The following is a 26730-nucleotide window of genomic DNA, read 5'->3' as shown; positions in this document are numbered from 1 at the left end:
CATTCCAACTAGTGGTTTCTTTATATTATGAGATGACATACCTTTCCCAACTGCTGGTTCACATTCCAACTAGTGGTTTCTTTATATTATGAGATGACATACCTTTCCCAACTGTTGGTTCACATTCCAAATAGTGGTTTCTTTATATTATGAGATGACATACCTGTTACAACTGCTGGTTCACATTCCAACTAGTCATTTCTTTATATTATGAGATGACATACCTTTCCCAACTGCGGGTTCACATTCCAACTAGTGGTTTCTTTACATTATGAGATGACATACCTGTTACAACTGCTGATTCACATTCCAACTAGTGGTTTCTTCATATTATGAAATGACATACCTGTCACAACTGCTGGTTCACATTCCAACTAGTGGTTTCTTTATATTATGAGATGACATACCTTTCCCAACTGTTGGTTCACATTCCAAATAGTGGTTTCTTTATATTATGAGATGACATACCTGTTACAACTGCTGGTTCACATTCCAACTAGTCATTTCTTTATATTATGAGATGACATACCTTTCCCAACTGCGGGTTCACATTCCAACTAGTGGTTTCTTTACATTATGAGATGACATACCTGTTACAACTGCTGATTCACATTCCAACTAGTGGTTTCTTCATATTATGAAATGACATACCTGTCACAACTGCTGGTTCACATTCCAACTAGTGGTTTCTTCATATTATGAAATGACATACCTGTCACAACTGCTGGTTCACATTCCAACTAGTGGTTTCTTCATATTATGAGATGACATACCTGTCACAACTGCTGGTTCACATTCCAGTGACATACTTCTCAACTGGTCTTCATCGGTGATCACTTTATGATTAGCTAAATATGTTTTTACTCTTCTCACCATCTGTGCCTAAGAAAGCATTGAAAACGTGAGTCACATTTTTTTTTCTTGCTTCATTTACAATGTGTGCATTTTTGATGGGGTTTAAATTACACGTGTGTTAACTTAATTTACTTACAGATTTTTATTTGTATAGTTGAACAAGAGTTAAGATACTTACTTCTTCAAACATTTTTTTTGGATGAGGTTGGCCAGTACTTTTTTTCCTTTTTTTTACAGTCGCAGTATTAGATGTAGCAAAACTGTTCAGAGATGCCATAGCAGTGGAAGGGTTGGCTCCACCCAGCTCGAGCATGTTGAAAAGATCCTGGGTCAAAACATCAAAGCACATTTTATGTGTAAAATAGTATTTTATAAATAGTTACTGTGGGTTAACATTATTTATTTTAAAACAGCATGCTATTACTGTTCACTAAGCTTTGTATTGGAAGTCACAAAGGAAATACACAAACAATTAATAATTTTGGTCAGTACAATATATCATTACAGAATACGAGCCCACAAGTTCTAAGATGCACTAGTATTTTACCAATGTGACCATAAATTAATCAAACCCTGATTCAGAAATATTGTTATGAATGTCAGGTTGCTTTGCTGCCATTTCACCTCAGTTTCCTTACAAATATAAACAATTTTAATAATAATCACATTAGGTAAACTACAGTTGTGGGTATTCCATTGGCCTCAAGCTACTGTTTAACCTTATTTTCTGAATACCTAGGATTACTGCCTTACTGGAAGATGAATCTCCTCCAAAACATATCTTGTTCTTGAGAAAATGATATAATGGATATTTTTCCTCAGTCTATTCTATGGAGAAGCCTTCAGCTGTCAAACTTTTAATTTCTATATATTTAACATTTAGCATTCTGTCTTGGGAGCCATGGGTAGATTCCTCACATTTCTGATGAGAACAGCATGATTGCCTATACTTTTACAGATTATGCTGGTATGGCACTCTTTGATTGGTTGAAAGACAGCCAGTCACATTGTAAACTATTAACCTTACAGGCACAGAGTCGGTCCATTGGACTGGTTTCATACTGAAGGATTAATGTTTATTATAAGTCACACATTACTATGTGCATCTTAACAAAATTTGTTAAGCTTTATTTGAAGTGTAAAGTTTGTTCTAAACAAAATATCACGTTTTTCAAAAAAGTATTTCACAAAGATTTTACTGTAAAGTTTTGAAGTAGTTCTGACTAGTGTGAATGCAAAGCAGTTTTCACATTAAGAATAAAAATACCTTTATCTTACAATTTTCATATTTCATTTACATAACCTCTGGAACTTCTCATGTGAATATCATAATGTTTTCAGTAAAACATCATATTAAATCTTATTTTTTCACATCTTTCATGTAGAAAAAATCCTATTTTTTAATGAAGTATTTTTAATAAATTAAAATAAAGATTTGTCCATGAATATACTGAGTATTTGTTTTGAATAGTACATGTGCAAACTGATTTTCATGTTAAGATCAAAAATACTTTTCCTTATCTCAAAAATCTCAAATTTCCTTTGCATAATTCTTAAAGCCTCTTAAATACATTTCAAATGTTTATGTTTTGTCTGTTATTTTCTCTACTATATTCTATATGGGATCAATCAATTTGAACAACATTTGTAGCCACCAAAAAAAAATTACCTGTCTTTTTGTTTGTAGATTAATTCAAATTGTGATATGAAACTACGTTCATTTATCTCAAGTAGCTTTTTATTGGATATAAACATATTCCATGGACAAGTAGGCACGAGAAAATAAATGATTTCAGAAATATGAAAGAGGTGGGAGGAGCTTCTGTGACAGGTGTAAAGGTTTATTGTTATCTCACAGAATAAAGAAGGTGGGAGACTTCTATTTTAAATTCTGGCCTATCAATAACTATAATTCAGTGTTTCTAATGGGTGGATTTTCTTAAATCCATATCAGGGAAAAAAACATCAAAACAGAAAATTTTAGAGCATTGAGGCATCATGTGACACATAAAAGCAAAAGGTTATCTTCATATTTTCTTAGAAATGAGAATTTATACAGTAATAAAATCTGGTTTAAACTATGTTTTGATATCAAATCTATTGATAATAAAGATGCCTAATTAAATTTTGAATGTTGCTCTGTAAAAGACGTGACATATGCATACAATACTACCCCCCACACACACATACATAGAGTTAACATGTGACTGTATTTTGTGACAGTTCATTTTAATTCAAGAGAGAGAGTAAAACAATTATGTAATTTTTGCACTTTATATCCATCTTATTCACTATTTCTATAGTTATTTCCAAACTATATGTCAATACAGTCTTTTAGAATATAAAGTCTGATACCTATTTCAACTTTGGCATTTAGTTTTCTTTCTAAAGTAGTAGATTTTGAGCAGTTCACATTCACTAAAATTTCTTGTAAACTCAAAATATGTTGAATCTGTTACCTAACAAACTGAGACTTAACAAATTTAAGTGAAAATTTCTTTATGTTATACTGTTGTGAAAGAAAAATTAGGAATTAATTCATTATTACATAAACATGTCAATTGTTGCAAAATAAAAATTAGGAATTAATCTATTGTTGACACAAAAATGTCAATTGTTGCAAAAGAAAAATTAGGAATTAATCTATTGTTAGACAAACATATCAATTAAAAGAACATTTAAAGTTTTATAATGAAATAAACAAGATTAGCAGTACCAGTACCATTATTTAAATAAGAAGATAAACAAGATTAGCAGTACTGTTACCATTACTTACATAAGAAGATAAACAAGATTAGCAGTACTGTTACCATTACTTACATAAGAAGATAAACAAGATTAGCAGTACCAGTACCATTACTTACATAAGAAGATAAACAAGATCAGCAGTACTGTTACCATTACTTACATAAGAAGATAAACAAGATTAGCAGTACTGTTACCATTACTTACATAAGAAGATAAACAAGATTAGCAGTACTGTTACCATTACTTACATAAGAAGATAAACAAGATTAGCAGTACTGTTACCATTACTTACATAAGAAGATAAACAAGATTAGCAGTACTGTTACCATTACTTACATAAGAAGATAAACAAGATTAGCAGTACCAGTACCATTACTTACATAAGAAGATAAACAAGATCAGCAGTACTGTTACCATTACTTACATAAGAAGATAAACAAGATTAGCAGTACTGTTACCATTACTTACATAAGAAGATAAACAAGATTAGCAGTACTGTTACCATTACTTACATAAGAAGATAAACAAGATTAGCAGTACTGTTACCATTACTTACATAAGAAGATAAACAAGATTAGCAGTACTGTTACCATTACTTACATAAGAAGATAAACAAGATCAGCAGTACTGTTACCATTACTTACATAAGAAGATAAACAAGATTAGCAGTACTGTTACCATTACTTACATAAGAAGATAAACAAGATTAGCAGTACTGTTACCATTACTTACATAAGAAGATAAACAAGATTATAAGTACTGTTACCATTACTTACATAAGGAGCAGAAGACATGTTCATAAGCTGTCTAATTTCTTTAGCAATCATCCTTAATTTTTCAAAATTAATCTGAAAATTTAAAAATATATAAATTAGTAAGCATTAAGATTATATACCATTACATACACACTAATGAACGTTTTAACAAAGTTAATTGATACATAACTTTGAACCCTTTACAAAATTTTGTTTCATAACTATCTTATCTTAACTAAAAATAACTTCAAAACCTAGTTTTGTTTTTCTCTTCCAGTGGTTATAAGCCCATGTAATTTTGTTTCCACTATTGTATTACTTTACTTTTACTTATATTCAAGTCAAGTTTTACTTCTCATGATTATGCTAGATTTTTAAAGAGATCTTACCATCATAACTTTGTTTCAAACTCCCTTGCTGGTTGATTTTAAGTAATTATATTAAAACTACGTACAGTCTATTTAAATAAAGTTCTTTTTGCCTATTACATATAATACTTCACTTACCAGACCCTCCACTTTTGTATCATTACCAAGGTGGATGAACATAAGATCTTTCCTCACAATTGGATAGAATGGTATCTGTAACCACAGGTAATTTATCATTAGTAAAGTCAGTTATGATGCTACTATCTTTGTAAGAAGCTTGTTAACCAGTACTGCAAAATAATTTGTTTCATTGTACATGGAGGGTAAGCAAATCATTTTAGCTCCTACATTCATTATAACTGCTTCAAGATAATTGTTACATGTCGGTAGTTTTTAATAGAGCACTCAATCCTTATGTTTTTGACAGCCCCATCAAGATGGAATCACTGTTAAACTTTTACAGTTTAAGTTATGTCTAGTATTTATTTTACTTAAAACAAGTGATCAATGTAAGTCACTGTTGCAATGAAACATTAGCATAACAGTTACTTTCAAACACTTAATTTATAACAGTAAGTATCACAAAATATACAAGTCCTAACCCTCTTAAAAATGAAATTGTTAAAATAATGTTAAATTACAAACAAACTAAACCAGTAAATTACAGTTTCTTCAATTAGTTGTATTAAGATAGGTTAAAGGTTGTAGTTTTAATTCACATTAATCTCGTCAGTCCAGATAAGACTTTTGTCAGCACATGGCACCGAACACAATTAATAATTCTGTTTTTTGTACTTAACTGCCAGGTATGAGAAAATCCATATCTTATATCTAGCTACATAGTTAGAGATATTCAAGCTGTCTCTTGCATACTTGGCATTGTCGTAGCATAGTTGTTTCTTGGTTAAAAATAAATAAAGAGAATTATCAAATACTACAGTGAATAAATAATAAGAGAGAATTATCAAATACTACAGTGAATAAATAATAAGAGAGAATTATCAAATACTAATTGTATTTATTTATTTTCAGTAATTCTTTACTAACATACCAATAGAAAACTTCAATGAAGTGCAAACTGAAATAGATGTGTCAATTTTTAGGCAATACAATAATAAAAGCAAAAGTATACATTTTAGAAACCCATGAGTGAAGGCAAAGAACAATATGTTTTGATGTGTCTACCACACTACATCTGCTATATCCAGTGCCAATAAGTCCTTTTGCTTAATATCAGGACTCACCAGGCTAGCTAGAAAATAACAGATATAACAGCAGTCTAGGCACTATACATGTGTATTATCAGTTTTTATACATAACAGCTGTTAGAGTTTCAATGAGATTAAGCGAGTGAATTGTAATTACTATCAATTTTATTTAAGCCAGTTAGAAATTAGGCTTTTATGTAAGGAATAACAACACAACTTTAGTTGATTTTAAAATGCTTATTTATCATTATTTATTTTTACTTGAATTAATGTTACAATCATTCACAACAACTAACAAATCAGCAAGCTACTCTTCTTGTTTGCAGAGGAAGTCACGAAAACACTGTTAACAGGAGAAAACATTTTTTAATTTAGAGATCCCATGAGTGAGAGCAAAGAGGAAAACCTAAAAATATGTGGGACATACTACATCTGCTATTTCCAGTGTTGACAAGGTTTTTCAATAAATGTCAGGACTCATCAAGCTGGTTGAGATAGAAAAGACACAACAGTGGTCTTACCAATCTATATGTATCATCAATTTTTATGAGCAACAACTAATAGGGATTGGAATCAGATTGTTTACAAACAAAGGACGACAAATTATAATAATAATTTAATTTTATGTCTGTTTTACTGATAATCCCTTCAGGGTTTTTAACCTCAAGCTTTCCAAAGAGAACAGATATGCTAGTTTTCTTCTAATGAGATGCAAAATGTAACAGCAACTAACCTCAGTCATGCCTCTAAAAACTGTTTTGCAGAACCACATATTTCATTAGGACTTTTAATTTTACACTAACATACCTTGGGAGGTTGTGTATGCTCACTGCTGATCAGGGTTCGATATTTACACATGTTCCGGGATGGGTCCATGAAATCACTCAGATCCTAAAAACAAGAAACATTCTAAACAAAGTAGTTAGCAATCTGTAAAAAAACAGACTGACTGAATTAGCAAGAAAACATATATATTAACCAATGAATATTATGCTACCTTCACAATAATTAGGTCCATCTAGTCAAATTCAGAGATGCCAACTATTTCAAATGACTGAGTGTAATGATTGTAGATAGAGCCCTTTCACAGTTTTAGTCCTTTTAGATTTGCCAGAAACAAGACAATCTGGAAAATGAGGCCTCTTTTTTTCCATCTTGTGAATGATCGCATCAGTGTGTCTATGCCGCTTAGTGTGTATGTTTTTTCATTTAGCAAAGCCACATTGGGCTATCTGCAGAGCCCACCAAGGGGAATCGACTATGCTGCTTAGAGAAAACAAGAAATACCCATCTACGCAAGTGCTGATTGGCTGACAAGCACTGATAACATAACTATGGATTCCCCCCACTTATCCAGTATGGAAAAGCACCGCACTCAAACTACTGGTAGACGTCAAAGATACAAATTTTTTTTTATTATTTCAAACACAAACATGATTATTGCAAGTAGCCATATGGACTATGTCTTTTATTTATTATCAAAATTTATTTGTATCTCACTAGGAATTTTCTTTTCACCACTTTCAAGCCCTGGGGGAACAATTTATCACATTATTGTATAGGCCTGTATAATATATAATAATTTGGGAGTTGCAACAAGTCATAATATTTGTCTGTATGAGCATACAGTCGTAATGTATACACCAAAATCGTAATGGTAGGCATCTCTGCAAATTAACACAACCAAATGATTTAAAAACATAACACTGCCTATCCAAATTCCAGTTCTAGTTATTAATAAAACAATTCATATCATCCTTTAGTTTCCCTGTTTGTCTGTCTAGTCAAGAAGTTAAGGTCAGTAAGACTTAAACATTGTTTTTGTCTTCAAAATAATTCATTCAAAACAAATTCATTTTTATTCAAAATTCAGTTTTTGTCCAAAACTAAAAAAGTGATTGAAGATTGACATAAAGTTATATACTAATATCCCAATGTTACACTAGGTATCAAATATGACAATTACTTCTGCAAGTAGTCACCTAGAAATAATATCAAAATACTGAATAACTGTGTTACATGCACAGCATAAAATAGGTGTAAAAATGATGCACTAATTTTATATTTTTTAAAATGAAAATCTTACTGTGTAGTATATAGTGCAAACTTTGTCTTTTACATTAGTACTATGAAGAGTCTGCAGGCTATCAACGGTTCAATGAACTCTAGGGGTGGTGTTTTGGTGAGAGTGCAGGGTGAAAAGTTTCTATAAGCTCTATGGTTTGAGTGCAAACTAGTTTTGCATTATTTGCTATCATTTTATGTATGTTATTCTCACATGGCAGATTTTTTTTCAGTGTAATTGGATAGGATTTCTAGAAATAACCTAAGATTCAACAGAAAATGTTATGGAAAGTTAAACTGTCTTCCACACCTTTGACTGAACTGTGAAAAATGAAAAAGACTAGAAACAGTATATACCAACATGAAACAGTATTCATTTCATAAAACACAACCAAAGGTGACAAATGTGACACAGGACAGTTCACTGCCCTGATTGGAACATTCAGAGTTCTTTGCAAAGACAAATCTGTTCCAGACTGAAAAGACATAACACTATACACACAGAACAAAAATGCCATTCTTTCCTAATGCACATGCACTACCCATGACATTGTTTGTCATTCCCATTAACTAATAAGAAAGGTTGTCTTCTCAAATCATCACCATCTAATCTGCCAGTGAAAAGATTGTTTACTTTCACATCTTATATGCTACTTTATAGAAAACTTTCATGCAAGAAGGCACACACAATATCTTAGGTGAGTGATCAAGCTCAATAGGTAACAAAGTGGAAACTAATGCAGCTACTTTCATGGTCAATGTTTCATGTATATATGAGAACTAAGTTGGTATAGAACACAGTATCCATGTATGCTACATCCATGAAATAATCTGTAAATAACTGTGCTTTAAATACTTTTACTTTCCAAAAAAGGAAAACTTAAAGATCTTTTGCTTTTTGATAAATGATATAATTAAAAAGGTTTTGGTTTTATAATGAAAAAAGGATTGGAAATGTAATGCAGAGTAATATCATTTAGACATTGGGGACACATCACGCAAAGAGTTAGCAACTGACATCTTAAATACAAAACAAAATTTAAATTCATGTCTTCTACTTTCATTATATTATTGTTATATGATACTTCTCCTTTGTAAAATGAGAGTTTATCTATTGTTTGAAGTAAAAATAAAGTTTAGCAATTAGAATCACACACCAAATAACCACTTTTAAAGAATACACAATGAAATGCACACATAAATGGCACAAATGTGTAATGCTCCCTCCAAGGACCCAATTATTCCCACTTAAATGTAAAAATTTTAATTATCAGTAGCTTGTTTTTATCTCTTCTGGAGACCAAAAAGTGGTTCAAACAAAACTGTACATCAGGCCCAACTCCAATATGTTTTATATACATTATATTTATGATTATATGTTTCAAACCATTCATGCTATGAGATAATCTTATTTTTATTATTATTTTTCTATTCTAAATAAATTTTTAATATAAATAAATGTTTATTAGTACATAATCAATTAAACTCTCTAATCAGATTACTTCACTTATTATTATTATTATTGTACTTATATTAATTTCACATTTACATCTACAAAACATTTTCACCTTAAACATTTTGGAATATTTAGAAGGCAGTTTTTCCCAGCTGGATCGAAGCCTGGAAACTGCCCCATGGTCAAGTCCACTGAGGATAGCAAACATGGAGTTGAAGTTCTTGCATTCTTTGCACTGTCCTAAGAGAAATGATGTATTTAGGTGCTATTTGTAAATATGGCCAGCTTTTCTTATTTACAAACATCTGTCTTATTTATAACATTATGGACAATTTTGAGCTTATTTGTAATACTGCTGATAAAGAAAAATTGGTCTTCTTACTGTACTCAAATTACCCACTATTTTTAACACCATGCAGGATTCTTGTTTTATTCACAATTTTGTTCATTGCTATCATTTTTGTGATTCTATTTATATCTCTGGTACAGCTTGATGTAATAATACAGTAGATTACCGTAATAAAATCTTATGACTAAATATTTTTTATGGTCATAGGAAACCTGTAAATACCTAAACTGAAGTATAAGCTGTACAAAAATTTAAATAAATGATGATATAATATTCTAAGTAGTCTTATTTTTACCAATTAAACACCCAATAATATAATCAGAACAGAATTTGGTTTGAATTGTGTGCAAAGCTACACAAGGGCTATCTGCACTAGCCATCCCTAATTTAGCAGTGTAAGACTAGAGGGAAGGCAGCTAGTCATCACCACAAACTGCCAACTCTTGGGCTACTCTTTTGCCAATGAATAATGGGATTGACCATCACCTTATAATGCCCCCACTGCTGAAATGGCAAGCATGTTTAGTGTGACAGGGATTTGAACTCATGGCCCTCAGATTACGAGTCAAGTGCCTTAACCACCTTGCCATGCTGGGCCACCAGAGTAGAAAAAAGACCATTAACATTAAGAAATACTAAATGGTGATTTGATTACTTGCTGTGTTTTTTACCTACTTGCTATTTTTATGAAATGCTTTATAATCTTCATCCTCCTTAATGGGTTTGGTTCACTACAAACTTCAGTCACCACCCAGAACATTTCTTTGTTAACAAGCTAAAAAAAACAACAACATTGACATACTGAACTGCCATAAACAAGCAAGAAATGTTAAATTTAACATTATCCTATTTTTATTATGAGGCTTCTTTCGCAAATAAACAAAATATTGTTCAAAAAGGAAAAAAACTGATCAAAAACTTTATAATTGGTTAAAAATAATATTTCTACTTTGAAAAAATGGAATCCTCCTACAATATTTATTAATCAGAAATTTCTAGAGTTAGTACCTCACTAATTAGCAATTTTTATTTAAAATGATGCTCTTCCAAAAGAAACAACAAATGTAAATAATTTTTTTTTTTTTTAGTTAAAAAGGGCATAATAACTTAATATGAATGTTATGATACCCTTAAGAAATAACTTATAACAATATGGTTACTACCTATTTCCTTTACTTGAATTAAAGATAATTTACAACAACACATTGTTGTGCATGAATTTATTAAAATGAATTCAGTGGGGACTTAAATGTATTTGACTTACAAATTAAAAAATTATAAAAATTGCTTTAGTTACAATCTCTTTAAGATCCAAACTATAAAAGACTGCTGAAAATACAACCACTTTACAAACTAATGAAGCATAAAGAATGCTGGATTCAGGACCACTGAGAGATGAGACAGGTTCAAACACATATCTCCTTGTCATTAATGTGATTATTTAAAGGACTAACCCACTGATTTAAATATTTTAACTATTTCTAACCCCAATTAAAACAATTATAGAAATTAGTTCTGATAATAATACAAACTAAGCGAGTTGTTATAATTCCATCATTCATATGTTAATTTCAGTATTTCCTTAAATGCATTTCTGATTACAAAGTAATGTTAAAGTTCTAGTATAGAGTTTTGCATGCCTTGTTTAGTGTATATGTGTTTATTATATCACTAAAGAACAGCAAGACCATTCAGTCTTTTTTTGGTCATCATACTTTATATGAAATTCTTTATCAGGTTCAGCTTACTGAATGAATGCTCAGCTGATGCAACAGTTACAGGCAATGTGCAAAACATCCTCAGAGCAATGTAAACATTGTATAATATGTCATTTAACTTAAAAATGATGGTTTTATTCAAAATATGAAGTGTACTCGAAGCTTTGTGTCCAAACTTTGCAATGGAATTGCTTTTAAGTGTTGCATTTCATCTTTGAATCGACACTGCAAGACATTGGTGGTGTATTCCTCTGAAATATTTTCATGCATTTTCAACTTATTCTGTTGACAGTTTCAGGAGCAAAGGTGAAACTGTTTGATTAACATTTAATTTGGAACACACCTTGTATGTCCACAAACTTTCCTTAGTGCATAGCATTTCTTTGTTATCTGCGTTCCCCAAGATGATGAAATGTTTTGAACTGATATTTATGTCACAGTCCTGTAAACTGTGGTGAAGGATGGATGACTTATTACATACTGTGTTTATGCATGCATATGTGAGCTCAGTCAACATATTGTAGAGCTCACATAGCTAAGGTTACACCTTGGACATGTAAATTTATAAATGATGAAAAAATGATGCATTCTAGTAATCCTGTTTTTAAATAAATTTAAATAATTATTTCAATGAAACATTGGTTTAAAAACAATGCATTCTAGTAATCCTGTATTTAAATAAATTTGAAATAATTATTTCAATGAAACATTGGTTTAAAAACAATTTTAACCTTAATAAGTGGGTAAATTTATTTTTCAGAATAGATTTAATTTTTTTCCTTAATTTTAGAATTACTAGTAAATGGTAAATTTCAAACCTTTTTACTAATATTTGGAATGTATAAAGTTTTTAAGTAATTCTTATTAATACTATTAATTAATTGTTATGAAAATTAATTTTTTGGAAAACAACTTATGTTTTGCATTTCTTCCTGGAAGGAGGAAAAATGAACTAACTATTTTAAGCCCAACAAATTATATTATGAATTAGGTTCCTTTTAAATTACAAAGGTAAATAAAAACTATCAAAATGGAAATATTGTACTGTGAAAGTTGGCTAATGATAACACTTAGTGTTAAAACATCTACCTAAATTAACAATCATTGTATATAAGAAAGGTAAGCTATTAGCTGTTTGTTGTTCAACTGTAATTTTAATATTGTTATTTTGGTTGTTCAGATAATTTTAAAATTCTTGAATATCAGATTTATTCTTAAAAATAGCAAAAGTGTCATCAACACATCTTCTATAATATACTGGTTTCAAATTTTCTGGACAACTTTTTTAATCACTTTTCTTTATAATAACATAAAAATAAATTAGCCAAACATGGTGCAATACTTGAACCTTTAGATAACCCATAAAGTTGTTTGTAATGACAACCATTAAAAACAAAAGACTCTTTGGTGGCATATTGTAATAGTTTTATAAATATAGTTTTTATACCCTAAAATTATCAGAATTTTGAAAAATTAAATTACTTCATGTAATGGTAAATCTGTATGTGTAGATTCAATGTCAAGACTGGTACCCTATAAAGGTTTATCAAAAACCAGTTTAGATACATCTTCAAAAAAATTCAAAACTATTTTTTACTGTATATTTGTTAGTTACATGAGATTAAACCTGATATGCATTTTAGTTTCTGTAGTAGCTGTTCAAAAGTAGAAATATATTCAACACAATCCAATTTTCTAGGACTAATAAAAACAGGTTTCTCTAATACATTGTTCTTACCTCATATATAAATCTACATGTCCAAAATGTACCCTTGGCTATGTGGGCTCTACTATATGTTGTATGAGCTCACATATTATATAGCATGTGCAAGACAGAGCACATAATCAGTTATCCATCCTTCACCACTGTTTACAGGACTGTCACACAAATGTCACTTCTAAACATTTAAACATCTTGGGGAGTGTAGATAGCAAAGAAATTGTTGTGGATACACAAGACGTGTCCTGAATTAAACGCTAATCAAATGGCTTCATCTTTATTTTATTGGAAACTCATGGTAGCACCAATGAAAACTGAAGAAATTAGTGATGATGCTTTAAATATCATAACAGCATGTAAGACCAGCATTGAAAAAAAGTTCTTTTACTCTTGCACTTTGCTGGAAATTCAGATATAATCTGCATAACACTGAAGACAAGCTCTTGTTCATTTCAGATTGCTGGACACTGTCTGAGGTCATCAAAAAAAGTCTCTTCAAACTTGAGAATTTGACACCAGCAGTGGGTTTTTTAGCTTGGAACACCAAGTTTCTTTGAGCAACTATCACAATGATCTTCAATCAAATTACAGACATGGAAATGCAGGAAAATGAAGATATGTACATTACTACACCATCGTTCCTTATCTCAAGAATGAGGCTGAGGTTTGAAATATTCTTTAAAGCTGCTCTTGTATCAAGAAGGTGAGCCACAAATGACTATACACTAGCAATTTGATTTATCCATCTAGTATCAGATATCCAATGCAAAAAAAAATATCCAATCTTATCTTGCAAAATACTTTATTGTTGATGCATGCATAAAAAAAAGTTTTAAGTCATATGCACTATTCCAAAAATGTTACAGCCATTGGACAGCTTACTGATGAATCTACTCCATGTAACAAAGTATAAAGACCAATTTAGATAAATCTCTTTGTAAATTAATAAACTGTAACTGTTCTGAAGATACAATCTTTGTATAAGTTAATGAGCTAGAAAGGTTTTGGTAGATACAAAGTCTTTAAAAATTAACAAACAACAGAGGCTGCTGAAGATACAATTTCTGTATAAACTAATGAACTATAAAGATTACTGATGACACAGTCTCTTTACAAACCAATAATTATGAATATTGCCATACATATGACCTCTTTATAAATTAACAAAATATAAGAAACACTTTTTAAAATTTACAAATACTTGGTTTTACATATTCAGCTGAAAACAGTCATAATTAATGGTTTTCTCATTAGTTACATGACAGATCTGAATTTTAAGGTATCCTTATACAACTTTGGTGATACATGTCTTTTTAAATACTGCTCAAGTCATAAACCTGTAAGGTTTATATCAGTTATTACAATTATTTCTTCTTTCAGTTATAAATAAAATAATATTCTTTACAGTTTCTTCTGCAAACTAAAATCATTCATGCATGCAAACTGTAATTCTCTAAACACCATACAGTAGTAACAGTATTCTTTTATAAACCACTTGGACTTAATAATTGAAAGACATCTTACTGAGATAACAGCAACAAAATCTTTGTTCCAAATTTACAATTATAGATCATTGGAGCTCTAGAAGTATAGAAACAAATTCAAATGACAATCACAGAACTTTGGTTCTCCTATTTACCTCAGCAAACCATGAAAGTGTTGGTGTTCCATATTTGGAGTTAATTTCGAAAAGGTCTTCAATATATTCAGTAGGTTCAATGTGGCAGAAGATGTTGAAATCTTCCAGTGTAAGTTGGGTGGCTACTTCCACACTGTTTAACTGGAGGAAATTAATTTGACTTTCTCGCAACAGTTCCTGTGGCAGCACACCAAAAAATATTGGTTATTATTTTTTCTTGTTTATAATAAATAAATTCAAGACTAGACTGAGATTTAATGTGAGAATAACTGTTTAATTATACATAATTAATGTAGCTTACACATATGCTTTTAATTTGTCTAATTAAACTGCATAAATTTCACAACAAATTGATTGAAAATAATGATATATTTATTAGTGGTGGTTTTGTACTTGAAGTAACATTTTGCATTTTGAAAATTATAATTAATTTCAAACAGGCACTTTTCCATGAGGTTTGGCCTCTTTCTTTGGTCACTTTCATGTTATCAAGAACCATGTAACTAAAGGTTCTAAATGACTTTGACACAATACAGTGCATACATGAAGTTAACAGTTCTCCCACTCTCCTACCTTGCACATCACTTATTGTGCAAGCATCAGGAGAATATATAAAAGGTCTCCTTTCCTGCCATAAATCAGATTTCTTTGTTTGCAGTCTTTATCACGTAATACTTTCCTTCCAGTTGGGTAGAAATGTATTTCAGAGATAAATACCTATCTGAAGTATATTTGAATTTTAAAAATGCAAAATTCAAAACAGGAAGACTTATCTCTTAAATACTAAAAACAAAATAGCTATATTGAGATTCAGGAGGGAAATAACTTGGTCTCTTAGGCAGGAAGGTAGCAACCAACACTATGATGTTTGAAGGAAGTGATAAAGTAGATGTTGAGGGTATTACATAAACAGAGTAAAGGTCAATGGATTAGATTTGTGGAAGAAATTAGTGGAGCATCCAACCTTACAGAAGACTGGACTAAAATAAGGACATTCACAAGGAAGGCATTCTCATGAGCAGGGTAGCTCATTTGTCCTATATATATAAGGGGATGTTGGGTGATATACGAGTACCTATGGAATCATTCACATTCTCAATTGATGATATAACAGGTATTCAGAGTCAGCACAGTGCTTTGTCTTTTGCCTGTAATGGAAAATTATCAGAGAAGGAGGCCAATAATAAATAATAACTGAACATGCTTTTGGGAATAAGGCAACTCTGAAATGATTAGCTAAGTCACAAAACTGGCCCAGTAAGTAGGTCTCCAGGAAATATAAAAAAGAATCTGGCTGATTCTTTGATGAGCTCAACACCAGATAAAGTTAATAAAAAGATAAAAAAAAAACTGGGATTTTGAGACATCAGATTGAGAGCAGATCTCTTGTCCCCATTGTCTTGCAGGTTAGTAAAAGTTATCTAATGATTACAACATAGAAACTGTAGAAAGAACATTGTATTTTATTTGAAAATGAACTGTCTCTATGTAAAGATGAGTTGTGCAGGACTCCAATATCTTAATTTCTTTAAACCACAAAGTGATGGGAGTAAAAACATGGAAAAGAATGATTAACAACGTTGACTGTTCCTTTCTGAAAGATATTTGAGACTTCCTTATCCAGAACGTGCAAGTGACTGGACTGGACGAAAAAAAAAAAAAAAATGATTATAACTAGAACAAATGATCCAGCAAATTAAAGGATCTAACAGATGAACTAATAATCTAAAACACTCCCCTTTCCCAACAGTTTAGATGGAAAATTGCTCTGGAACAGAGTCACTGAGAGGACTATACTCACCCACCTTACATACATTTATGTTTGGCTATTCAGTCGGGTCAAAAAGGAAGAAGCGTACATACAACACATGAACGTTACTTACTGATCATTTGAACATAAATACCAGTAAACTGAAATACTGAAAACTTAATTTGTTTTTCCTGGTATAATTTTCAATGACAAGTGTTGGTGAAAACCTGAAAAGATAAACAATGTACAGAAGAAACTGAAATATTATCCGAGGATTAAAAGATCTTGAGATGTAAAATGTGTAGAGAAAGACTCCTCTGCTAAAAGGTTGATAACTTTTAGATAACTTCTAAATGGACTCATAATGACCTGAAGATAAGGGGAAAGTGGAAAATACAAGGAGTCCAGAACTGAATCATCCAACATGAGATTAGCAGCCTTACGTATGACATAAACTAGTTAAAGATTTAAAATTTTGATTTTATTTGAGAAAGAACAGCAGAAGCTTCTTTGCAATTAAGGCCTGTAGATAATTCTGTATTTCAGAAAGTGATGTTGAGCATGGTTACACAAAAAAATAGTTTGTTTTTTCTATCATCCTGAGAAAACAGAGGATGTTTCACAACTCAGAAATAACTGATTTAATTGATAAATAAGGGCCAACAATACAGCCCTAGAATCTTTATGTACAATAAAGGCAGGCTGTATGTAAGGCCTCCAAAGAAACTATAATAGTTCCAATGTAAATACATTTGTAGCAGTAGTTAACATTGACTTCAGAATTCATAGTAACTGAAGTAAGCAGCATAACTGTCAATAAGATCTAATTAACGTGGAGTTATGTACCTCTTTCTGATGCATGCACAGTAAGTCACATGGAAAGTGATAGAATGGAAAACTCTTGGTAACTTGAAACATGCTCTGCATTACTTAAAGGAGACTCAATACCTAAAATCATGTGGGTTTTTATTTTACAGCATGAAGAAAATGCAAAAAGAAAAAGTACTTAGTATTCCAGACAAAACAATGGTTTAATTACATAATTAGGATGTTACTAAAAGCAATTTTCTTATCAAACCCACAACTGCATACCAAGTATTTATATTAATTCAAAAGCATTTTTATCTTTAGTGAACATCATATATTTAACAATGAATATTTAAGATGATATAAAACTTGGTTACCAAAAAAAAACATAAAAATATGTTTATTGTGGGAATTGAAATGCATACAAAAATAATTTTTGTATTACAGACAAAAACTTACTCCTGCTAAATCATCAGGCACAAGGGCTTCAGTTGATGAATTATTTTTCAAGTAGTAACGACTGCTGAGTCCTATACGCTCTGCTAAATTTTGTATTTGATCTGGTAATCTTCGTTGTTTAACAACACCACCTTCTCCACAAGTGACCTCACAGAGTGAATAATTACTAAGAAAAAAAAAGTATGCAAGTCAGTATACCAGTTAACAATGAATGTGTTACTGTTACAATTTAATAATACTCAATTTCATATTATGTTATAACTTGAAAATTTATCAGTCAGGAACTAGTTAACACTAGATATGGCAAAACTAGCCTTCATTATTCCATTCACTCAGTGTTAACTGTCCTTAAGCAGTGAGCATCTTATGCTGAATAGGACATTCATATCCATCCAATTTCAATTCTGCCTCTCAACATTCAAGTTTTCTAGCTTTAAAACCTATAAAAACATTATTCAGTTAAATATCATTTAACAAAGGGCTTTCAAGTTCGAGATTAATAATAATGAAAAACAGACTAGTTAATTTCTAAGAACACAACAGTAAAAGTTTATCTAAATTTTTACCTGCTGGAGTCTGTTATTCCAAACTCTCGAAGTGACAACATCACCACTTCTCTGGCAGTAGTTTCCTGAGAATGATAAAAGTTATGAAAAAAAACAAATGTTTATGTAATAACAAAGTCATGGTGAAGTTGTACAAGAACACAGATTAATAATTGTCTTAACAAATAATTATAGTTCTAATATGATAATTGTGGTTTATTCATTTGGTTTGCTTTGTTTTGAATTTTGCACAAAGCTACACAAGGGCTATCTGCACTAGCCGTCCCTAATTTAGTAGTGTAAGACTAGAGGGTAGGCAGTTAGTCATCACCACCCACTGCCAACTTTTGGGCTACTCCTTTACCAATGAATAGTGGGATTGACCATCACATTATAATGGCCATATATGGCTGAAAGGGCAAGCATGTTTGGTGTGACTGGGATTCAAACCCACAACTCTCAGGTTATGAGTCGAGTGCCTTAACCACCTGGCCATGCCAGGCCTGTTTATTCATTTAAGAAAATAATGGTAAAAATTAGAATTAAGTAAATAGTTTAGTAGGAGTATGAAATTCTAGATAATGTACAGCTCAATGTAGAAAAACGGAACCTTAAATGAATGTTCAACTGTACAATAGTATTCTGTAATAGTTAATGCAGTTTTCCAGACACAGAAATATACATGGTGCACACCTTATGGACAAGCAAATACTTAAATGTTTGGTCTGCTCTGTACACTTTAAGCACATGCTCTGGAAAGTCAGGTCTTAGCTCTGATTCACAGTAAGCTGACAAAGATGCCAAATCTGGATTGCTGTGACTATGATAGAGGGATCCAGTCCCAGAGGATCGTTGAGGAGAACTTGCTCTTGTCCCCTGATGATATGTTGATCCATTACTGCTGCCACTGTTTAGGGAATACAAACTGTCATCGGAACTGTTTAGCTGCATTTCACTAGAAAAAAAAAAAGAATTGATGCATTCAGTTTTAAGCCCTTAACAGTTATAAAGGTCACCAATAAAATGGAACATACACAGAAATTACAAGATTAATTAAAACTACAACAGTCATTAAAATTATAATTTGATAAAAAAACAATTAATAAAGTGAACATACAAGAAGAACATACTCACAAAAAGATATATTTGTTAAAATTATTTTTACCTATTGCAGGCTTCAAGTCGTGGTCTGGGAGTCATTTTTCACTTATCACATTTTCACTTCAAATATTTAATATTAATTATCAAGGTATAATAATGTTACTACTTTACTGGTTCCTAATGGATTTAAACAAACATAAGAGTACATCCAATATTTAATAAATACGTTTTCATATGACGAACAGACTGAGAAATAATTTCTAAAACAGAATTAGAAACAGAAGTAGAAAATAAACTAATGTATGATGAAATATTAAAAGTAGACAATAAAAGGAAAGCAAAATTTTCACCATACTAAATATATTACAACTTTACAAAATATTTTGTATTTCTATAAGAAATGTGATTAAAATATGAATTCTAAGATTAATTCTTTATTCTTTCAGTCTCATTACTATATCTACTAAAGTTATTCTAGAATCACATTTACAGTTTGACATATTCTTATCAAAATTTCACTGTTAAAAATATGTCAAAGTAAAAGGGTTAACAATACATGCATCAGTTACAAATTGTCAACTTTCTTCATTTAATATGAATACAAAAAGGTACAAAATGTTTCAGAATTCTCTCTTTGTAAAGTGGTGTAAACCAAGAACCATTGGCTTAGCTCTCGTCAAAAAAAATTCCTATTTTCATATTTCTTCTTTTTTTTTTTAAACAATTTGATGTGAATCACATCAATAACTGAGTTAAAGAACTTAACATAAGAAACATCTATATGTATTAGAAGTCCATATAATTTACTCACCTATTTACTGACTTGGGTATGATGTTTATTTTTGCTAGAGCCTTTTTTAGCTTCACTCTATTACTGAGGGTCTTGAATCCTTTCTTTTCATGTTTATTATTTGTAGCAGGATCAGATAATGTCTTACGACAATGAAGTGTTGGAGAGTTTGGAGGCAAGAGTAATGCACTCACTCCTAACTCCAAAGGAATGTCTACTATTCCTCTGATGTCTCCCAAGTCAAAGTGAGAGGATAACCTTGCCTTGGGATCAGGTTGTAAGTGAGCAATTTCTGATACCTTTCTTACTTGTTGTCGAGGAGAATTTACAGGTGTGTACAGCATCTCTTTAAAAGCTTGAAGTAAAAAAAAAACAAACAAAACACAACTTGTCAGGTTACTAAAACACAAAACAACACAAGATTTATATAAGCCATTTTTTAATTCTTTTAATGTGTTTTCTACAACATAGAACTGGCTACTTTTTCTAAATTGAATCTGTAAAAATGACCAATACCTGAAAAATTTCACTAGGAAACATCTTTTAGCTGTTTTTTATTTTTGTTATACATATATGTACGTACATACAAATAATTATTTTCATTATAGACCAAACAGATTGGCATCTTTACACAATACTTTACAGAATACCTTTATCTGAAATTACAAACACTTAGAAACAAAACTGTTATTTCTGTACATAAAAACGATATTAAATTTTATATCATCCTACCTAAAAGGTTGGATCTAACAGTAATGGAAAGATGTGTTGTTCCTCGTAAAATTTCCAGAGCTCGAGCATGGCTCACGTGTTCAAAACTTTGTCCATTAACTTCCAAAATCTAGAATTAGTTAAAACTTTTGCTTTTAAGTAAAAAACCAACTAAATCAATAAATTCATATTAATGATTATTCTATACTGAAAAGTTAAAATTTTTAAATATAAGAAATAACTTTTTATTGTTTTAATAAACTTACAACTTTGAACAGAACTTTTACTGTGTTGCCATCAAACTTATGCTTGCAAAAACATAAAAGGGAAAACATAACTCAAGAGAGAATGTGAACTGTCGTTATGCCATAAGATGTTAAATATTAGAATTCTTTGATGAAACACACCTGATCCCCTCTTCGAAGACCCATATCTTCTGCTTTGGAACCCTTGCTGACCTTGGATATAAAGATACCAAATCCTCGCTCATAGCCACCAAGAATAGAGAAGTGAAGAACATCGTCTCTTGTAGAGCGAGCTAAAGTAACAGTTCTACTACGAGCTTTAGTAGCACAGGCAATGTTTAGTAAACGTAACTGGCTGTGCATTTTCTAAAAAACAACAAACTAGTTTTAGCTTTAGTATTTTTTTTCTTTTCAACATAATGAGAACTGACTACTCTTTAATGTTTACACTGTAGAAACAAAATAAATATATTATGTTTTTGTGTTTCACTTCATTTACTGATGCTTTTCCAAATTCATTATAAATTAAGTATATAAACAAATTAATTAGTTTATTATAAATTATCAAAACTAACAGAAAATAAAATTACCTCTTGTTCAAGAAGAGAGTCAAATGTTTCCAGAAATTCCATCATATCTGCATCCATTTCGAAGTCTGTAAAATGATTATTAACCCATAGGAGAACAACTCTTGTGACCTAAAAGTATTCAAATTAAATTCTATAAATAGTAATTGTACTTCAGCTTACTTTGTACAAATATAGATGGGAATGTTTTTATGTTTAGATATTATTACTATAAATAATTATTTTAAAGTTTTGATATTATCTACATTACAGGAGCTCTATGACAACCTTAGCCAATTCATCTTTCATGTTCTTTAAGTGGTTGAAATCTACACACACACAAACACATGGTAAACTTTTAAAAATTATGACATTTTGCTTCACTTGGGTTTAACAGATAAAATGTAAAAGTACATCATATAAAACATATATATTATTTTAATTGTTTTTACCGTGAATTATACTTTAGATATTCAAGTAACTTTGTTTCACTTAAACTGTTAGGCTTTACCTTGTCTCGCAGCTGATGATTTTTAAACCAGTGAAGAAGGTTACTACCTATAGTAAGAGGTGAATTAACAAAAGTTCTCTGAGTCAGTAAAAAATCCTCTACATAACTGGGGTCAAGGGAATTTTCCTCCACCAGTTGGGCCATTAACCTCTCAGGTGTACCCTACGTTAAACAAAATAACATTTGAAGTAACTATTCAGCAAGTAATAATAAAAATTACGTATGATGTGCAGATAGCTATGCCAATTATTACAAATACAAGGTAGGGATGAATACTCAAAACCATACAAAAACCACTACACAAGTTGCAAATATTTTCAGAGATCGACCTTTATTAACAATTAAATGTTGAATTATTGTCAATTACATGAATTCAGGTTTCAACAAAAGTATTTACACTTAATAGTGCTGTATACAGTCTCAGGGTGCCACAGTGAAGGATCTGAAACTCTCAACCTTTTTTTTTTTTTTAAACAAGAACCCAAGGGAGATTTTCAAGGATCCCATAGGTAAAATTTAATGAACTAAAAAAAAGAGGAAAAAACACTTTAATGTCAATGAAAAACTTTATTAACAATGTACACTACATGTTTATTTTCTGGAAGTGGAAAAGAGTATGTCAGTGTTCAATGAAAAAGCTTTATTTACAATGTGCATTGCATGTTGTTTCCCTTCAGGAGTGCAAAGTAATTTTCATGATAAAATTAAAAACACTTTTCTTCATCTGAAAATTTTTTGAATATCATTTCCTAACCCATAAAATCTCCTCAGTAAATAAGAAATGTTTTTTCACAAAACTTTATATTCTGTTATTTTCTTTACCATAACTTAATATGAGTTTGATTGACTTAACTGTCCTCATAACCACTACAAAGAGGTTAGGAAACAATGACTGACTTCCCCTAGTTTTCTTCTGGAATGACTGCAGGTTGTAATAGAAAAACTCAACTGTTTATCCTCAGTAGATTAAAACTAGCTATTAAGTATTATATTGCAATATATATATTGCAAATCACACAGCAAACATGTAGTTCACATTATGAGCGACTTGTGGGCATATTTCATTAAAAAACAATCTTAATATTATTATTTATTTTACTTAAGTTAACTTAAAAAATTTCAATTGTATATTTTCTTTACTTTTATAATAAAAAATACAGATGAAAAACAATAAATAAAGTACTTATCTGGGTCTTTTTTTTCTCTCAACTATTAATGAAACTTAGTCCTACATTTTTTACACTAACTGTACTAATGCATTCAATAATTTCTATTCAATTAAATAATGCATCAAAAAACACAAAATAAGAACATGTAAAAGGGAAATGATGTTACATAAATATTACAGTTTCTCTGGTTTTCTAACTATGCAGCAAAAGACGTTATAAATTCGGCTATCATGTCTTTCTCCTAGGAATGAAGTTTGAAATGGAAGGAAAATAGACAGTTTTCTGTACAAACAACATTACATCATTTGACAGATTAAAATTGTGACTCTCTATCAGTTGTAAATAATATATTCTTAAATATCAGAGATAACTATTGGTAAGTTCTGGAAAAGAGGCAGTGACAGATGTTCATGCCAAAAGAAGTCTGATTTTCCATGTTATTGTTCTGTATGTAAATAACATCAAAAGAAGTCTGATTTTCCATGTTATTGTTCTGTATGTAAATAACATCAAAAGAAGTCTGATTTTCCATGTTATTGTTCTGTATGTAAATAACATCAAAAGAAGTCTGATTTTCCATGTTATTGTTCTGTATGTAAATAACATCAAAAGAAGTCTGATTTTCCATGTTATTGTTCTGTATGTAAATAACATCAAAAGAAGTCTGATTTTCCATGTTATTGTTCTGTATGTAAATAACATCAAAAGAAGTCTGATTTTCCATGTTATTGTTCTGTATGTAAATAACATCAAAAGAAGTCTGATTTTCCATTTTATTGTTCTGTATGTAAATAACATCAAAAGAAGTCTGATTTTCCATGTTATTGTTCTGTATGTAAATAACATCAAAAGAAGTCTGATTTTCCATGTTATTGTTCTGTATGTAAATAACATCAAAAGAAGTCTGATTTTCCATGTTATTGTTCTGTATGTAAATAACATCAAAAGAAGTTTGATTTTCCATGTTATTGTTCTGTATGTAAATAACATCAAAAGAAGTTTGATTTTCCATGTTATTGTTCTGTATGTAAATAACATCAAAAGAAGTCTGATTTTCCATGTTATTGTTCTGTATGTAAATAACATCAAAAGAAGTCTGATTTTCCATGTTATTGTTCTGTATGTAAATAACATCAAAAGAAGTCTGATTTTCCATGTTATTGTTCTGTATGTAAATAACATCAAAAGAAGTCTGATTTTCCATGTTATTGTTCTGTATGTAAATAACATCAAAAGAAGTCTGATTTTCCATGTTATTGTTCTGTATGTAAATAACATCAAAAGAAGTCTGATTTTCCATGTTATTGTTCTGTATGTAAATAACATCAAAAGAAGTCTGATTTTCCATGTTATTGTTCTGTATGTAAATAACATCAAAAGAAGTCTGATTTTCCATGTTATTGTTCTGTATGTAAATAACATCAAAAGAAGTCTGATTTTCCATTTTATTGTTCTGTATGTAAATAACATCAAAAGAAGTCTGATTTTCCATGTTATTGTTCTGTATGTAAATAACATCAAAAGAAGTCTGATTTTCCATGTTATTGTTCTGTATGTAAATAACATCAAAAGAAGTCTGATTTTCCATGTTATTGTTCTGTATGTAAATAACATCAAAAGAAGTCTGATTTTCCATGTTATTGTTCTGTATGTAAATAACATCAAAAGAAGTCTGATTTTCCATGTTATTGTTCTGTATGTAAATAACATCAAAAGAAGTCTGATTTTCCATGTTATTGTTCTGTATGTAAATAACATCAAAAGAAGTCTGATTTTCCATGTTATTGTTCTGTATGTAAATAACATCAAAAGAAGTCTGATTTTCCATGTTATTGTTCTGTATGTAAATAACATCAAAAGAAGTCTGATTTTCCATGTTATTGTTCTGTATGTAAATAACATCAAAAGAAGTCTGATTTTCCATGTTATTGTTCTGTATGTAAATAACATCAAAAGAAGTCTGATTTTCCATGTTATTGTTCTGTATGTAAATAACATCAAAAGAAGTCTGATTTTCCATGTTATTGTTCTGTATGTAAATAACATCAAAAGAAGTCTGATTTTCCATGTTATTGTTCTGTATGTAAATAACATCAAAAGAAGTCTGATTTTCCATGTTATTGTTCTGTATGTAAATAACATCAAAAGAAGTCTGATTTTCCATGTTATTGTTCTGTATGTAAATAACATCAAAAGAAGTCTGATTTTCCATGTTATTGTTCTGTATGTAAATAACATCAAAAGAAGTCTGATTTTCCATGTTATTGTTCTGTATGTAAATAACATCAAAAGAAGTCTGATTTTCCATGTTATTGTTCTGTATGTAAATAACATCAAAAGAAGTCTGATTTTCCATGTTATTGTTCTGTATGTAAATAACATCAAAAGAAGTCTGATTTTCCATGTTATTGTTCTGTATGTAAATAACATCAAAAGAAGTCTGATTTTCCATGTTATTGTTCTGTATGTAAATAACATCAAAAGAAGTCTGATTTTCCATGTTATTGTTCTGTATGTAAATAACATCAAAAGAAGTCTGATTTTCCATGTTATTGTTCTGTATGTAAATAACATCAAAAGAAGTCTGATTTTCCATGTTATTGTTCTGTATGTAAATAACATCAAAAGAAGTCTGATTTTCCATTTTATTGTTCTGTATGTAAATAACATCAAAAGAAGTCTGATTTTCCATGTTATTGTTCTGTATGTAAATAACATCAAAAGAAGTCTGATTTTCCATGTTATTGTTCTGTATGTAAATAACATCAAAAGAAGTCTGATTTTCCATGTTATTGTTCTGTATGTAAATAACATCAAAAGAAGTCTGATTTTCCATTTTATTGTTCTGTATGTAAATAACATCAAAAGAAGTCTGATTTTCCATGTTATTGTTCTGTATGTAAATAACATCAAAAGAAGTCTGATTTTCCATGTTATTGTTCTGTATGTAAATAACATCAAAAGAAGTCTGATTTTCCATTTTATTGTTCTGTATGTAAATAACATCAAAAGAAGTCTGATTTTCCATTTTATTGTTCTGTATGTAAATAACATCAAAAGAAGTCTGATTTTCCATTTTATTGTTCTGTATGTAAATAACATCAAAAGAAGTCTGATTTTCCATTTTATTGTTCTGTATGTAAATAACATCAAAAGAAGTCTGATTTTCCATTTTATTGTTCTGTATGTAAATAAC

The 26730-nt window shown here is 30.3% G+C and overlaps 1 protein-coding gene across 15 annotated transcripts in view; it reads right to left on the bottom strand.

Annotated features, from left to right (window-relative positions):
• LOC143254385 (rap guanine nucleotide exchange factor 6-like) overlaps positions 1-26730 on the bottom strand; it is a 170432-nt gene that overhangs the window by 17123 nt on the left and 126579 nt on the right. For 13 of the 15 annotated variants that reach the window (XM_076509479.1, XM_076509472.1, XM_076509473.1 and 10 more), the window contains 16 exons: positions 22366-22527; positions 21879-21986; positions 21451-21654; positions 21065-21173; positions 20354-20687; positions 19135-19396; positions 18463-18527; positions 17897-18062; positions 14881-15057; positions 10479-10578; positions 9567-9694; positions 6742-6825; positions 4865-4939; positions 4380-4451; positions 1034-1180; positions 774-882 (listed from right to left, as the gene is read on the bottom strand). In XM_076509479.1, coding sequence (XP_076365594.1) covers positions 774-882; positions 1034-1180; positions 4380-4451; positions 4865-4939; positions 6742-6825; positions 9567-9694; positions 10479-10578; positions 14881-15057; positions 17897-18062; positions 18463-18527; positions 19135-19396; positions 20354-20687; positions 21065-21173; positions 21451-21654; positions 21879-21986; positions 22366-22527 — 2302 coding nt within the window. The remainder of the gene's footprint in view (positions 1-773; positions 883-1033; positions 1181-4379; positions 4452-4864; positions 4940-6741; positions 6826-9566; positions 9695-10478; positions 10579-14880; positions 15058-17896; positions 18063-18462; positions 18528-19134; positions 19397-20353; positions 20688-21064; positions 21174-21450; positions 21655-21878; positions 21987-22365; positions 22528-26730) is intronic. The other 2 variants (XR_013030177.1, XM_076509486.1) reach the window with 1 other exon arrangement.

Source organism: Tachypleus tridentatus, chromosome 6 (assembly GCF_004210375.1).
Source record: "Tachypleus tridentatus isolate NWPU-2018 chromosome 6, ASM421037v1, whole genome shotgun sequence".
NCBI lineage: Eukaryota > Metazoa > Arthropoda > Merostomata > Xiphosura > Limulidae > Tachypleus > Tachypleus tridentatus.
Note: the sequence above shows the minus strand (reverse complement) of the source record. Positions and strands in the feature narration are given on the sequence as shown.